The sequence below is a fragment of the Sinohyriopsis cumingii genome, chromosome 1 (assembly GCF_028554795.1).
Source record: "Sinohyriopsis cumingii isolate HCF-2022 chromosome 1, ASM2855479v2, whole genome shotgun sequence".
In the NCBI taxonomy this organism is placed as follows: Eukaryota; Metazoa; Mollusca; class Bivalvia; order Unionida; family Unionidae; genus Sinohyriopsis; species Sinohyriopsis cumingii.
This window is the reverse complement of record NC_142961.1, coordinates 164,608,739-164,623,978: the sequence shown is the minus strand read 5'-3', so window position 1 is coordinate 164,623,978 and position 15,240 is coordinate 164,608,739. Positions and strand designations below refer to the sequence as shown.

Sequence of the window (15,240 nt, the reverse complement as noted above, 5' to 3'; positions counted from 1 at the left end):
TGTACACTTTATTACATCCAAGCTTATCATGAACACCATAAAAAGAAACACATTTGCAATTGGTAAACAGTTTTTTAATTGTGGATCAGATATACAAGCTAAATAATTACTTAAATACAATAGGTCACACAAAACCTTTTAGTTGCTTGTTTTGAGGATACTGTGATAACACAAGTCACATAGAACATTTTTCTTGCTTGTTTTGAGGATACTGTGATAAAATAAGTCACACAAAACTTTTTGGTTGCTTGTTTTGAGGATACTGTGATAGAACAAGTCACACAACCTTTTAGTTGCATGTTTTGAGGATACTGTAATCACTTGAAATATGTTCTTCAGCATGACCTATATATCTAAACTACAAGAGCTAGATATGTTGCATTATTCTTTTTTTAAGTACAGGATGTAGCTGCTTAAAAAGTAAGAATTAGGAAGCATCAGATGTTTAGTGAGTTACATGAATATTATATTATGCAATAAAGTTGAAGGTGCATGCCAATGGTTAATGTACATTTTATGCCTTTTGTACAGTCTGTGTGACACAAACATGTATTAAAAGTACAAGGTGCCATTCATGGTAGTCTTGTTTATATTGGCAGTTATGTTTCAATCTGCGATATTCACACCAAATATTCACATGCATATGAAAACTTGTGCAACATTCAAAGCATCTGTAGCACAGTTGTGAGCTTCTTTGTTGAGCTTTATGGGCTGATGCAAGTAAGTTTCTATTTCCATTATATACAAGTAGGAAGAAAAGACTTGTACCTCCATATCTGACACATGATTTTGATACTGTCTTTTGCAATAACAAAGTCATTCAGCAATTTCTCTAATCATGCTAAGAAGTTTTTATATTATTTGACTCAGTAAAACTGCTGTATATATGACTATCCAACTACTCTACAAAAACCTTTTTCTTCTCCTGCTTTTCATACCAGTTCAGCAGGAGCAAGAAGTAACTTGCCCTCTAATTTTAGTTTAGCATAATTAGAACCAATTTGCTGTGTTAGTACAGCTTTGGATGAAGGTTTGACCTATCTGGCAATATTATTTGATACTGCTTAAAGATCATGACTTGGCTTCTCCTTTCAAGACAATTTGACCTATTACCTCAATGATCACAGTGAAGGCAAATCTTTGTGTGGAAGTGCATTTTGTTTATTGGCTTGGTATCTGTGAATTTTAGTGTAAATTAGAGATACTGACTTGTAGCATGTAAGTATGGATATCTTCAGAGCTATAGCTCACTGGGAACTCTGGTTTTTAGAGGTACCTATATATGAAATGAACAGGCAGGGCTCCAGCTCAGTAGGAACTCTGGATTTAGAGGTACCTATATATGAAATGAACAAGCAGGGCTCCATCTCAGTAGGAACTCTGGTTTTAGAGGTACAAATATGTGAAATGAACAAGCAGGGCTCCAGCTCAGTAGGAACTCTGGTTTTTAGAGGTACCTATATATGAAATGAACAAGCAGGGCTCCATCTCTGTAGGAACTCTGGATTTAGAGGTACCAATATATAAAAATCAACAGGTAGAGCTCCAGCTCAGTAGGAACCTTGGATTTAGAAGTGTCAATATATGCAATAAATAGGGCTCCAGCTCACAAGGAACTATGGTTTTAGAGGTACCTATATATGAAATAACAGCAACAGATCAAGGAGAGTTGTCTTAATTAACTTTGGAAAAAACAAAGGATTCAGTAACCACAAGGTTGGCATGCTTAATACATTAAGAAAGGACTATGCTGTTTTATAATTTTAACACTATCAGCTTTAACTGAGAATTGGTGATTGTGTTTATTGGTGTCATGAGGATGAATAGATGTTAGTTAACATTGATGACTTAGGACCCTAGATGCAGCTAGTGGAGGCATATGGATCAAAAGTCACATTTATGGAGTTAATATGAAATCTTGCTCATAAGCTTGACTTATACACCAGCTTTGATGATAATTTGTGTGATGTTTCATGAGGATAAGCAGATGAATAAGTTCTACTGGATGCAGCTGTACTGGTTGGATAAATGGCAACAAAGCTAAACGGTCATATATGCCTAACTTTTGACCCCCAGGAAGAATCCAATACCCCTCCATTGTCATCTTGTAGCAGCATTCCTGATAATGTTCACCCTCTCTAATTAAGTCAAGATGGAGTCCATGTTCGACATGTATCTTGCATAAAGTGTGGATAGAATACCTATTGCTTGTTGGATTGCAGTGAAAGTTTCAATTTGTATCCTTTGACATTAATGTTATTCTGCATTGTATCTTTTGTATACATTTTTTCCTCCAGATTTACCCCTTCAGTTCCCCCCACTGCAACCCCTGGTGAATTTATGGAGCTTCAAGTTGATTATTGGACAGTAGCAAATAAACCTGAATCAGCAGATAAGGGAGATAAATCCAGTAAGAAAGACAGCAATAAATTCTCCCTCAAGACTGCATTTAGGTCCTTATATGTGTGTCGTCTGCCTGCTAGTGGTGTTGTGGTGGCAGATCCTCAGTTCTCGATGATGGTGGTTACGAAAGAAAAGAAACAGAAAAGTAAGTATACTGCTGATGTAGTACATTACTGGATATGTATAAGAAAAGAACTCATTCAAGAGCAAACTCTGATATGTTTGCTTTGTATTAAAACTACCAAATTAAATATGATTATGGAAAAAATTATAAAATGTAAATTTTTGTAAAGAAACGCTTCCAGCAGTTTATTTTTGTTAAAATATACAAGCAGAATAGTAAAAAAATTCTTTCCTTATCTGCTACGTTCTGAATAAAAGCTAATGTGGCCATGATATGGGGATGTTAAACTTGTGGCATGTCCTTGTGTCTGTTGTCATCAGTATGCCTGTCCACATTTGCTATTTTTGATATCTTCTCAAAAACCACTGGTCCTGTTTTTTGTTTTTTGTTTAGAATGGCTACCCTAGTAGTGGTGTGACTTTGTTCAGGATGGCTATCCTATTAGTGGTGTGACTTCAATATCAACTATATAGTTTGGAGTCTGTTTCTGATCTATTCATAAAACTCTACAAATATTGCAGACAGATCTATTCATAAAACTCTGCAAATATTGCAGACAGAGCTATTCACAAAACTCTGGTTTCAATCCAGAACAGATAATTCAGTTTTGAGCAAACCTTGTTGGAATGCTAATTATGACATCCTGTACCAGCGAGTGTTTTTTTTTTTACAAGCAACCAAGTAGAAAATCAATTTTTGATGTCTTCTTAGCATGGTTCAGTTTTTATTATGTGTCTTAAGAATATTTCCACTATGAAAACAAAGTCATATGGACAGCGTTCTTTTGCATACCAGGGCCTAGCAACGTGGAATGAATTGCCTACTAAACTTAGACACAAAGACACAGTGATCCCATTAAAGAGTGCTCTCAAAACTCACTTATTTTGACTGCAAGAACAAACTTAAAGACCTAATAATGTTTCCTACCTTAAATATTCTCAGCATGTTTTTTTGTTTTCTAATTTCATGGTGTTTGTTTTTGTAATCATATCATTATATGTTTTTTATCTTATAGGTGATGTCTAATGTTGTAAAGCACTTAGAGCTTCTAAAGATTAGGCGCTATACAAAGTCCTCATTATTATTATTATTATTATTATTATTATTATATACTGTGCCAGAATTGTGTTTGGTGTGTCACTCCCATAGCAACCAGGCAACCTACCTTAGACACTTTCTTTCCAAATCTGCATGACTATATCAAATCAGATTGGATAGGTAGAGTCCCAGCATGAACACCTTTATCATTTGTATGAAAGATGCAAATCCAGTATTTAGTTCAACATTTTAGATACACAAATTTCAACCTAATAGCTGAAATTTTCCTGACATATATGTCTTTCAACTTGCCTGGCTTTTTACCACTACATTTGCCATTTTGTACTAAGTGAACCAAAGCGCCTCTGTTTTGGAATTAAAATTCTGCAGTCAGTACATGAATGTCTTATGCAGCATGATCTTTTACATTACTGAAATAAGAGGAAAACTAAATGTAAGTGATTATTGCACATCAGTGTGTTCAAACATCCAGTTACTGTTTGCAGATTCAATTCTGTATTTTCTATTTCAAATGCATTACATTTCTAACATATGTCTAGAATTTATTGACTAACCTCTTTACCTGTTTCCTAGTCATTCTAGCTACAGCAGGCTGAGTCAGTGACTTATGGACCTTGTCAGTTGATCTGAACCCTCAGCAGTTGCATATTTTACTTCAATAATGGGTTTCTTTTTTAAAGGTTTTGGTGGGGGTTTTTAAGCTCTACTTACATAGACCAGAAAAGCTAATTGGATGGTCCATTGTCAGATCTTCATTTATCCATAAATTCAAGTTTGTTATCACTGATCCTCTAAAACTACTTGGAGGATTGCAATGAAACATTACACATCATGTTCATCCAAGGTCTTGGGACCTGAATGGCCAGGTGGTCTCAGGCATTCGACTTTATAGATCACCTACATCTCACCCATGCCTGTATGGGTTCACATCTCAGACCTGGCCAGCATGGGTACGTGAGAAAGCTTGCCAACAGCTTTCCATGGGTAAGTGGTTGTTCCAGGGATTTATCATGGTTATTCCTCAACTAGATATACCAGCCATTGTGAATAACCTGTGCTGAAAAATGGTAGTAAACCCAAAACAACAACTATATCATCCCAGGTTCTAGTTTATCCTAAATGAAAATGGTGATGCACAGACATATGGTATGGCCATTGCAGCATCCATCTTTAAAATCTTGTTATCACTACTTCTTCTGAATGGATGGTCTTATCAAGATGGGATTAAAAGACTTTTTTGAAGTCTGGTTGGTCCTCAGTGAAAATGGTGATCTGACATCCAACATGGCCACCATGGTAGCCATTTTGAAAATTTTGTTATCACTCTCATGAATGAAAAGTAATATTGGCATGGGCTTTTTAATAGCAATAATACAAAACCCATTAATATTATGTTATGTTATTACATGTTCATGTTGAAAAATCTTGTCTGTTCAAGGTGAATACATCCTCCCACGGAGTAGAAAGTTGTCAATAAAACATAAATGAACTTGTGCATCCACCACACCTGTGGAATAAATGATACAGTACTGTTTTTATTATTGTTCTCTTTCAGATAGAAAATTTATTTCAGACCAGTGTTGAGAAGTGGAAGTGTGGCCTCAAGAAAGGCCCTTTGGACATTCACCCGGACAGTCTCACATGCTCAAAGCACCCGTATAAGAATTATTGTACTTTTTGCACTGTAAGAAGAATTGTCAGCTTGGATGAGCACTCCAGGGTTCCAAGAGTTCATGGGACCACCTGATTCTGTGCCATTTGAGGGCCCTTCTGAAGGCGGGACTGAATGTTTGAGGAGTCAGTCACATTCCCTCCCCCCCCCCCAACGGATGAGATATTGAACATTCTTCATGTTCAAGGTAGCGTGTTGCCCCCTCCTGAGAGGGATATGGTCACTACTCACCTCTTGCTGCAAGTAATGTGTTGTGCCCTCTCATTAGGGAAGTGGATCACAATGCTGCTTCTTCCTGTTAGGGAGGTGGAGCACCACATAAGCATGTTGCTCCTTCCAGGTGGACCACTGCACAAGTGTTGTGCTCCATCCCATTGTTGAGGGGATACACAGCACATCTCCAGTGGGAGGAGAAACTTGTCTCCACCCACACAGTAGGTGGTGCACCACTCTAAATGTTTTAAAGGTAGCATGTTGCACCCCTCATATGGGAATGATTAGCACTGCACCTTCCTGGGCAATGAGTACGTTCAGGATAAAGTATTCTCTGATTGTTACTCAAAGGTCATTAGTCCTCTCTGCCTCACCTAGGGTTACTGGACTCCTTCCAGACAGTTAAGGTGATGATGCAGCTCATGTCCTGCCATCACCATCTCACCAAGTCAAATTGAATCAGAAGGCTAGAGGTTTTACATCATCTTGGGCAAAGAGACAATCCTGTCTTGCCACTCCAAACCACATTGAATTATGGAAAATAGCACAATGTGCCCTCTTGGATGCCCAACAAATCCCCAATTCAGAGTATACTAGTTAATGATGATGTCCTCTCCATCCTTGTTGACTCCAACAAGAGTTTATGGTAGACACCTCCTCTCAGGCTCACATATTCCCAAATTTTCCTTGTTAATCAAAATGGCAGAAAGTCTCGCATTATAATCCATCTCTGTCCTTGAAACCTTTATTATTCTTGAGGAACCTTTCAGGATGGAGAGTATATCCTCAATCTGGAATGCTCTTCATCCATCAGATTGGGCAGTCTGCATCAATATTCATGATGCCTATTTACACATCCTGATATTTCCATAGCACCACAAATACCTACAGTTTGCTTAGACCAGGAAGTTATTTTAGTTTGGGGTTCTGCCATTTGGAATCTCTTTCTGTACCCTGCGTCTGCATCATTTAAGGCAGGAGAGCATCTCCATCCAAGGTGCTGTGATGCCAGGTGGAGAATCTTCTGCAATTGGTGCATTTGGTTACATGTTGATCCTAGCTGTCCCTCTGTAAATTCTGATGCTGACATCCTTTTTGTTCCTGTTTTGAGAACAAAAGATTTCATGATGTTGCTGATCTTGTTAAGTATTTTAAGCCACTGTGACCAGTTTCAATCTCTCTTATGCCTAGATGGAATCTTTCTTATATTTTATGGTCTTTGAACCATTGAGTGAGGCCTCCTTTCAGGAACTCATATTTAAACTGGTTTTACTTGCAATAGAATGTGCAAGAATATGCAGCGAGATTCATGCCTTATCTGTAGATACAGGTTGTCTCCAGTTTAGTGGGAATTACAAATGTGTTTCTCTCCTTTGTCAACCAGGAATTTTAGCCAAAATTCAGTTACCTTTGATAGCCGCATCAGCTGTTTCAATCTTAATGAAGCACATGAGGTTTGAACTGTCACTTCCTCTTGGACCTATCTCATTCACTCTTCCTTGGGGATTCCCATACTACCTTGCCCCCCCTTCTACCTCCACTCATTAGTACTGTGGCCCATAGTTGTCCCAACATGTTGTCCTAAGAGACACCAACAATTTTAAATTATATCTTACCCTCTAATGGTTAGGACTTCCAATTTTTTACTGTTGTTTTAAAAACATCAACTTACCCGCCTAACTGACAAATTCAGCTACAAAATAGCAATGTGTAACATATTGCTGCTATTAAAATGTAGTTTTTTTTGGGGGGGGGGTAAAACTAATTTTAATTATGCGGTATTTACCTATCACTGTTACCAAATGACATCCTCCCACCCCACTATGTTGTCCTTGTGTACTGTCGTCTATGAAAAAGATGACTGTTTCTGCACAGGTACAGCAGGTTCATGAGTGCATTTATGTCTTATTGACATTTCTTTACTCTGGGGGATGTATTCACATCAAATGGACAAGATTTTCCAACACAAAAAAGTAATCAGCCATGTAATAGCCATTGGTCAGTATTGCATGATTAAAGTTAGTTTTGCCCCCACAAAAAAATCTTCATTAAACCAGAAGACTTTATATGATCCCTTGTTAGTCTTAAATTAAAATGGTTCAATCCAGATGTTCATTATGGCCACCACGGCAGTCATTTCAAATCTTGCGATTGCTACTTTGAACTGAAAGTTGCACCAGCATGGGGTTTTCTTTGGAAGACTTCTATGGTGTCTAGTTGGTCTTCAATAAAAATTGTGCTGATCTGCTATCCATATGGCCACTATGATGGCTATCTTGAAATACTTCTAGATGGAAAGTCATATTGAATTGGGTTTTCTCAAGAAGACGTCCTATGATACTGTTTGTTACTAAATTAAACTGGTTCCAATCTTATACACAGTATGGACACAATGGTAACCATAATGATTTTTTAAAATTATTGCCACTCTTCTAAACGAAAAGTCATATATACAAGGGGCTTGCTCCAGTATAACGATATCCTGAATGAAAATGGTGCTGATCTGATACTCAGGATGACCACCATAGTACTCGTCTTGAAATCTTCTTGTTACTGTTACTTCAAAAAAGATGGTCATGTTGACATATAGGGTTTTTAGTGAAAGACTTAATTGGATGCACCACTTCCTTGATAACTCACACCTAGATAAATCATGAATCCACTAATAATATGGGGTCAGCTGTGGATTCCATTTTAAAAAAATAGAAAATACTCCAGAATTGGTCGCAAATTTTTTTAATTTGAAGAAAATTATGATCAAAGCTGGTAATTGAAGCCATAATATATCACTGTTTATTGAACATAATGGTGTTGAGAACCCTGAAATTTAAATCAACATCATGAAATTCACCACTTTTCATTTGTTTTATTTATTATTTTATTAACTTTCTTTCCAAACTGTATTCTCAATACACTTTAAATAACAAATAATTTATGAAATTATTTCTATCAAAGAAAATGTCACTAAAGTCCACTGGTGGCAGTGCATTTGTAAATATCAATCAAACCAGTTTTGCAAAGTGAAATTCATGTTTTAGTTCTAGCTTATAATTCAGTTTATAGTGTGTGTATACATCATGAATGCAAAATACCATCTTGTATTCAAACATGAAAAATGTAAATCTATTACAGCATACATCTGTGAGGGTTTCTGTGAGAACCACCCAATTAAGTGCTGATTATGTTTTGATCTCCATCTTGTAGAAGTATTTGTTGCAATATAAAGCTGGCCTGCTCTATATTATCCTATTAATTAAAAAAAGCGGGTGGAATAAAAGAATGTTAAAAGGCTTGTTAAACCTTCCTGTGTAAGAGCTAGTGGTCATGTGTCAGGTTAACTCATTTCATTTGATCAATTGAATGCTGATATGAATACTGTTATGTAAACAATATAGTTATGCTATCTTAAATTAGCTTAAATCATTCACAGATTTGATCAGAGATAGAAAGGAAACCAAGCCAACTGAGTACTATATTTACCATATATCTTGGGACATGATAAAATAAAATAAAAAATTTCCTGACCCAGATTTTATGATGAAACTTGTATTCACCTAAGTGATTTGAACTGAGACTTAAGAAACCAAATAAATTGTGTTGATTTTGCAGGGCCCCCACACAACACTGCATTATTACAATAAAATACATAAATAAAATACTTAAAAACACCTCCGTTTGTCTTTCTGTGTGTCTCAGCTGCCAAACAAGAGATCAAAATACTAGTGGCATGCCAAATTTTTTTAAAAGTTTTTTTTGTTGTATTTTTGTGTTCAAATTCTTTTTAATTCACTAATCCCAATTTTTTTTTTAATTTTTGAAAATCCCATCCAAGGACAGGCAAATAAACTAATTTGATAAGAAAATGAAAGAAACTTATCTTTTACTGTTATCATTTATTCCTCTTTTTTGTTGTTCATGAGCAATTTATTGAAGACAAAATTATATCCATGGACTCCATATATGTAGCATTTGAATCCGTAGTGCACATCGTTTATGTCAGGTGACATATGACACATTCTTCATTGATGTGAATATAGAGAAATTAATCTTGTTTAGTTGCCCTCAATCGTTTGAGCATGTTATGAGACTGAACGCTGGATACAGCAAAATCACAAAAGAGAGAGAGAGAATTCCAACCGATTGCAACTGCCCTTCATGTATGAGATGGTGTAAGTTGTAAAATAACCAAGAGTGTGTTATATCCAGGTTAACAATATGAAAATATCTCACAAATAAAAATCATTATTAGAAAATGTATTCACTGTGAGTGCAAATTTTTCGCTAGCATGGGTTATGGAAAGTATTATTAAAGCAAGTTATTGCTGTGTTTACTATTTGCCCTGCAAACATCAATGACTGTATACTATTTACCTTGCATAAAACAATGCCTGTATACTATTTACACTGCGGACAACAATACCTGTATGCATTTTACACTGTAGACAACTATGTCTGTATATTATATACCCTTCAGACAACAATGCCTCTATACTATTTACCTTGCAGACCACAATGCCTGTATACTATTTAACTGCAGACAACAAAACCTGTATGCAGTCTACCCTGTAGACAACAATGCCTATATAATATTTACCTGTAGACAACTTGTGTATACATTTTACACTGTAGACAACAATGCCTGTATACTATTTACCTTGCATACAACAATGCCCATATACTTTTTACTCTGCATATATCAGTCCTTGTATAATCTGTACCCTGTAGACAACAATTCCTTTTTATTTTGTATGGGTCCCTCAGTAACTCGCACCATAGCTTATAGCACATTCTGTGTTTTTGAACACAAGTTATCAAGAGTGAGGTGTATCTGGTTGGTCCTAAATGAGAATGGTGCAGATCCTGCATTTTATAATGGCTGCCACAATAGTAAATTTCAAAATCTGATCAGACATGAATGTCAGGTATGGTTTTAAAATGTGTCAGTTAAAAGAAGAAATGATCTTATCTTAAATTCCTGGCAATTTTTGAGGACAATAGAGTGTCAGTCCCTTTGAGGTACCCTTGTTTAATGTGATCCCTGCCAAGGTGGAAGTATGAGAGAGTGATCACTTTGGCTTTAGAGTGCATATCCATATGCCTAGATTAACCTCAATGAAAAAGTGTTTTACTTAGCTAAATAAATGTTGGGCTCAGCAGATAGTGTATCTCATGCCTTTGGTTCATAATTTTCAAAACAGATGTGTTAAGAGAGATGGATGATGTATGTAAATCATCTGAATAAGAAGATAACAGTATATACTTGAGTTATGAACTTTAAGTGATTCAGCTGAACACAGTAATTTGTTATGTATATTGAATTTGCATTGTTTGTTACATTTGTTTTTCGTTTTATACTTTGGATGTTAATTTATACTTGGTCAAATTTAAGTTTATTTTCTATCTGATCTGAATCATTAACTTTTGGTTTTGTTAACAACATGTTTATCTCAGTCTGAGTCCAGAACATTAGAAATTCCCCTTGAAATGCATGGTCTACCTGTTGCCTTCCACATTTTGTATTATAATTTTAGCAACAAACCTTCTAATTATAACTAAGATTTTGTCTTGTAAACATTTGAAACCTACCAGAATGAAATTTTCCATTAGGTAATGGAGTTTGTTTTGAATATGCTAATTGTGACCTGAGGTAAAGTAAAATACTTTATAATGTTGTTTATCTAGAAATTACTCATTCTTGCTGTAAGATCTGAGCAAATTCAATTGTATTATTGTTGTGTCCAGTATTTCATTTAGGCCGGAATTTGTTTGTTCAAATTATTTATTTAAAGTTAATCTTCTCTGGAAATACAAAGTGCTCAAAAATGACATAAGAGAGACTTGGCTTTATAGTGAGATATAAATAAGGACATATTCTTGGATAGTATTATTCAACAAAAGACTGCTGGCACATCACTATGACACAGGCCACAACAGGCACATCAGCAGTTTAGCATTGGATTAATTTTGGAATACCACTGAAGTTTATTCAGAACTTTAATCATTATTACTTGTGTTAGAAATGCCTGCATTATTTGGTATTTAATGCCATACCTAAGTTCTTTTTATATTTTTCACTTTGTATTCTAGGGAAATAAATCATTTGTTTAATTTTACAAAACTTGTTGGATTGCTCTTCGCTATTACTTAGTTGAAGACTACGGAGTTGTAATAATATACCAGCATTATAAACTTCAAGTTGTTCAGCATAATTCAATATGAGTTTCAATAAATATTTTCATGTTGACATGATTTCTTTGATTTCATTTGCAGTACGATTAGGGAAAAAACCAAAGGAGGTAGAATCAAAAAGTCAGGTGATAGATGGCATCAGCAGGCTCATATGTACCTCTAAAAGCCAAAACTATTCTTTGAAAGGTAAGTACATGCATTGAATCATCTGGTTTTCATTTACATAAAATATTTGGTTTAATGAGACAACTGGGCTTATAGTTATATAACAGTTTTAGCACAATACTTGAACTCAGACACAATGCAGGAAAATGAAAATCCTGCATAGAGTCTGTCGATGACAGAAAAATTGACCATATATGAGGAGATACAAAGAATAAGATGATGTTGTAATTTCTTTGATTCCAGCTACACTTTGAGAAAAGTTATAGCAGGTAAACATGTTTTAGGTCTACTGGTCCATCACCCATTTGTTAGCATAAGTTTATCACTGCTTTCAATAAACTATTTGGAGGATTGTCTTGTTGGTCCTTAATGAAAATGGTGCTGATTTGGCATCCAATATGGTCACCGCAGTGGCCATCATGAAACATTTGTTATAGCTGCTTCCCTAATGAACAACATCGGCTTTTCACTAGAAGACTTATGATATTTAGTAGGTCCTAAATGAAATTGGTGCTAATTTGAAATCCAGTATGGGCACAACACCAACCATCTTTAAAAGCTTGTTGTTCCTTTTTCTGAATGGTTTGTTTTTCAACATGGGTTTTTTTTTACATAAAAACTTCTTATATGTCTAGTCCTAAATGAAAATGTATTGATCTGATGTCCAATATGTCCACAAAAGCAGTGATCTTTAAAATCTTGTTATCGATGTTCCTTTTGAATGAAAAACAATATTGCCATGGGATTTTCACCAGAATACTTTTTGTGATGTCCAGTTGGTCATAAATTAAAAGGGTGCTTCTTGCACTTCCAATATGGCCACCACAGTGAAAACCTTCCCAGTCTTATTATTGTTACTGATCCCAAATAGGTTGTCATATCAACATGAATCTTGTTTTCACCACATCTAAATGAATGGTAATACCAGCATGGGGTTTTCACTGAAAAACTTTTTATGTTGTCTGATTGGTATTAAATGATATCGGGGCTGACAAAGTAGTCTAAGGGACTCACCTTTACCTCATTTCTGTCTAAGGGGCTCACCTTTACCTCATTTCTGTCCAAGTGACTCACCTTTACCTCATTTCTGTCTAAGGGACTCACCTTTACCTCATTTCTGTCTAAGGGACTCACCTTTACCTCATTTCTGTTTAAGGGACTCACCTTTACTTCATTTCTGTCCACATGAGTTCAAGTCTTGGAACAAGCAACATTGGTATGTGAGAAAAATTGTCAGTAGCTTCCTGTTGATTGATAGTTCTTCCTAGATTCTTCTACCATGAGATAGACTGGCCACCATGTGTAGCTGTTCATAATGGTCTTAACCAAAAATCTAAATGATGTCTTATTGCTCCTAATGTGCCAGTCTGACATCCACAGCAGCTACTTTGAAAATCCTGTTATTGCTGAAGAATATTTGAGATGGCTTCAGCACTTGGCAATTAAAAGGAAGAAATGGTCTTACCTTGAATTCCTGGACATTCTTTTTGGTCAGTAGAGCATCAGTCCGTTTGAGATACTCTTGTTAAATTTAGCATGAGTTAAGTTTTGTGACTAAGGACACAGAACTTCTGAAATGTTACTTACATAAATGCCAACATATCTATACAGTATGCACATTGCTAGTTTGTGAATTGGAGAAATGTTATCCTGAATTTGAAAAATTCATTCAAGTTTAGTTCATGCAATGACATTAGCAGTTATTGTAAATTTTACACGAAATAATGTTAATTGGTTACTTGACACAAACTAGTAACAATAGTTTGAGCATATAATAATTTCTCATGATGTTATTTTATTTACCTTGACCATATCCTTTTGGCAGGATTTTAAAGCAGTGTTGCTTATGCATTGATGATATCTTTTTTGGAGATCATCTGCCTGGAAGTCAATCTTGCATCAAATACAGTTAGTGTCACATAACTTGATATGTATATGATAAGTGCTAGAACCAGAAGTTCAGATTAAATCACTGTGATATTATTTAATGGTGGTTGGTATCTGCTTTTTAATTTGGGAAAGGTTTTGATCAATTTATAAAGGTTTGCACTGTCATATTAATTTCATCCGATTACATAGGATTGCAAGATAATAATGTCTAAATTGTAAGATGATATTTGGTTCTTGTCATAATACCTTGGCAATAAGATGATATTTGGTTCTTGTCATAATACCTTGGCAATAAGATGATATTTGGTTCTTGTCATAATACCTTGGCAATAAGGTGATGCTACATAGGATAATTGTGAAAATTATATGCATGTAAAATTCCAAATGTAGCTACAGGCTGACTGATGTATGCACGGAAAATAAATTTTCCAGTTGAGCTGTATTAATCTTCTGATATTCACTATAATTCATTTGATCAAGCACACTAGTACTCCCATTTGTACTGCACTACCAATTTTGAAAACAATAAGCATAAAGGATATATAAAATGTACAAAACAGCCACTTGATTCATTGATTTATAATTTTAACCTGATTGTTTCCAAGGTCCATAATACTGTTGAATTATTGGTGTTTCAATGTGAACAGAAGCTCTTGATGTCAACAAGCAAACAGACTGCTTACTGACCATTTCTTGTTAATAGAATATACTATTTCATTAAAACTGTGTTTTCATGTTTGCAGTGTCTGGTTTTAATATTTCTAAAATAAATTGAACAACAAAAAATAGGAGAAACTCTTGTACACATGTGTTCAAAGAGACATAAATCCAAACTTTATGAAATGATTGAGACCTTCAAAGACAATGAACTACATCACATCTGTTGCTTGAAAACATAGACTGGCCCAAGCAGATATGGTGACTGCTACTAAAGAAACTCTCATTTGATTCGAAACACCAACAAGTTGACATTTTATGTTTGGGACAATCAGATTATAAATTATAAGTCAGTGAATGGAATGACTGTTTTGTGCATTTTTTATATCCTTGATGCTTTCTGTTTTTAAAATCGGGGGGGGGGGGGCAAGCAAACAGGATGTTGTGAGAATACTATAGGTTCACACTGTCAGTAAGAATTCAGGATATCATATTGATTTTGCAGTTGTCCAAGTCTGACCACAGGATGTCATTCATTTTGCAGTTTTCCAATCACCACAGGATGTCATATTAATTTTGTAGTTTTCCTAGTCTGACCACAGGATGTCATTATTTTGCAGTTTTCCAATCTGACTACAGGATGTCATATTAATTTTGCAGTTTTCCTAGTCTGACCACAGCATGTCATATTAATTTTGCAGTTTTCCTAGTCTGACCACAGGATGTCATTTAATTTTGCAGTTTTCCAATTTGACCACAGGATGTCATATTAATTTTAGTCTCATCACAGCATGTCATATTAATTTTGCAGTTTTCCTAGTCTGACCACAGGATGTCATTAATTTTGCAGTTTTCCTAGCCTGACCAC

At 35.4% G+C, this 15,240-nt stretch overlaps 1 protein-coding gene across 3 annotated transcripts in view; it reads left to right on the top strand.

The window, feature by feature from the left end:
- LOC149808301 (phosphofurin acidic cluster sorting protein 2-like) overlaps positions 1–15,240 on the top strand; it is a 198,960-nt gene that overhangs the window by 172,394 nt on the left and 11,326 nt on the right. For all 3 annotated transcript variants that reach the window (XM_089975795.1, XM_089975790.1, XM_089975784.1), the window contains 2 exons: positions 2,298–2,548; positions 11,742–11,846. In XM_089975795.1, coding sequence (XP_089831921.1) covers positions 2,298–2,548; positions 11,742–11,846 — 356 coding nt within the window. The remainder of the gene's footprint in view (positions 1–2,297; positions 2,549–11,741; positions 11,847–15,240) is intronic.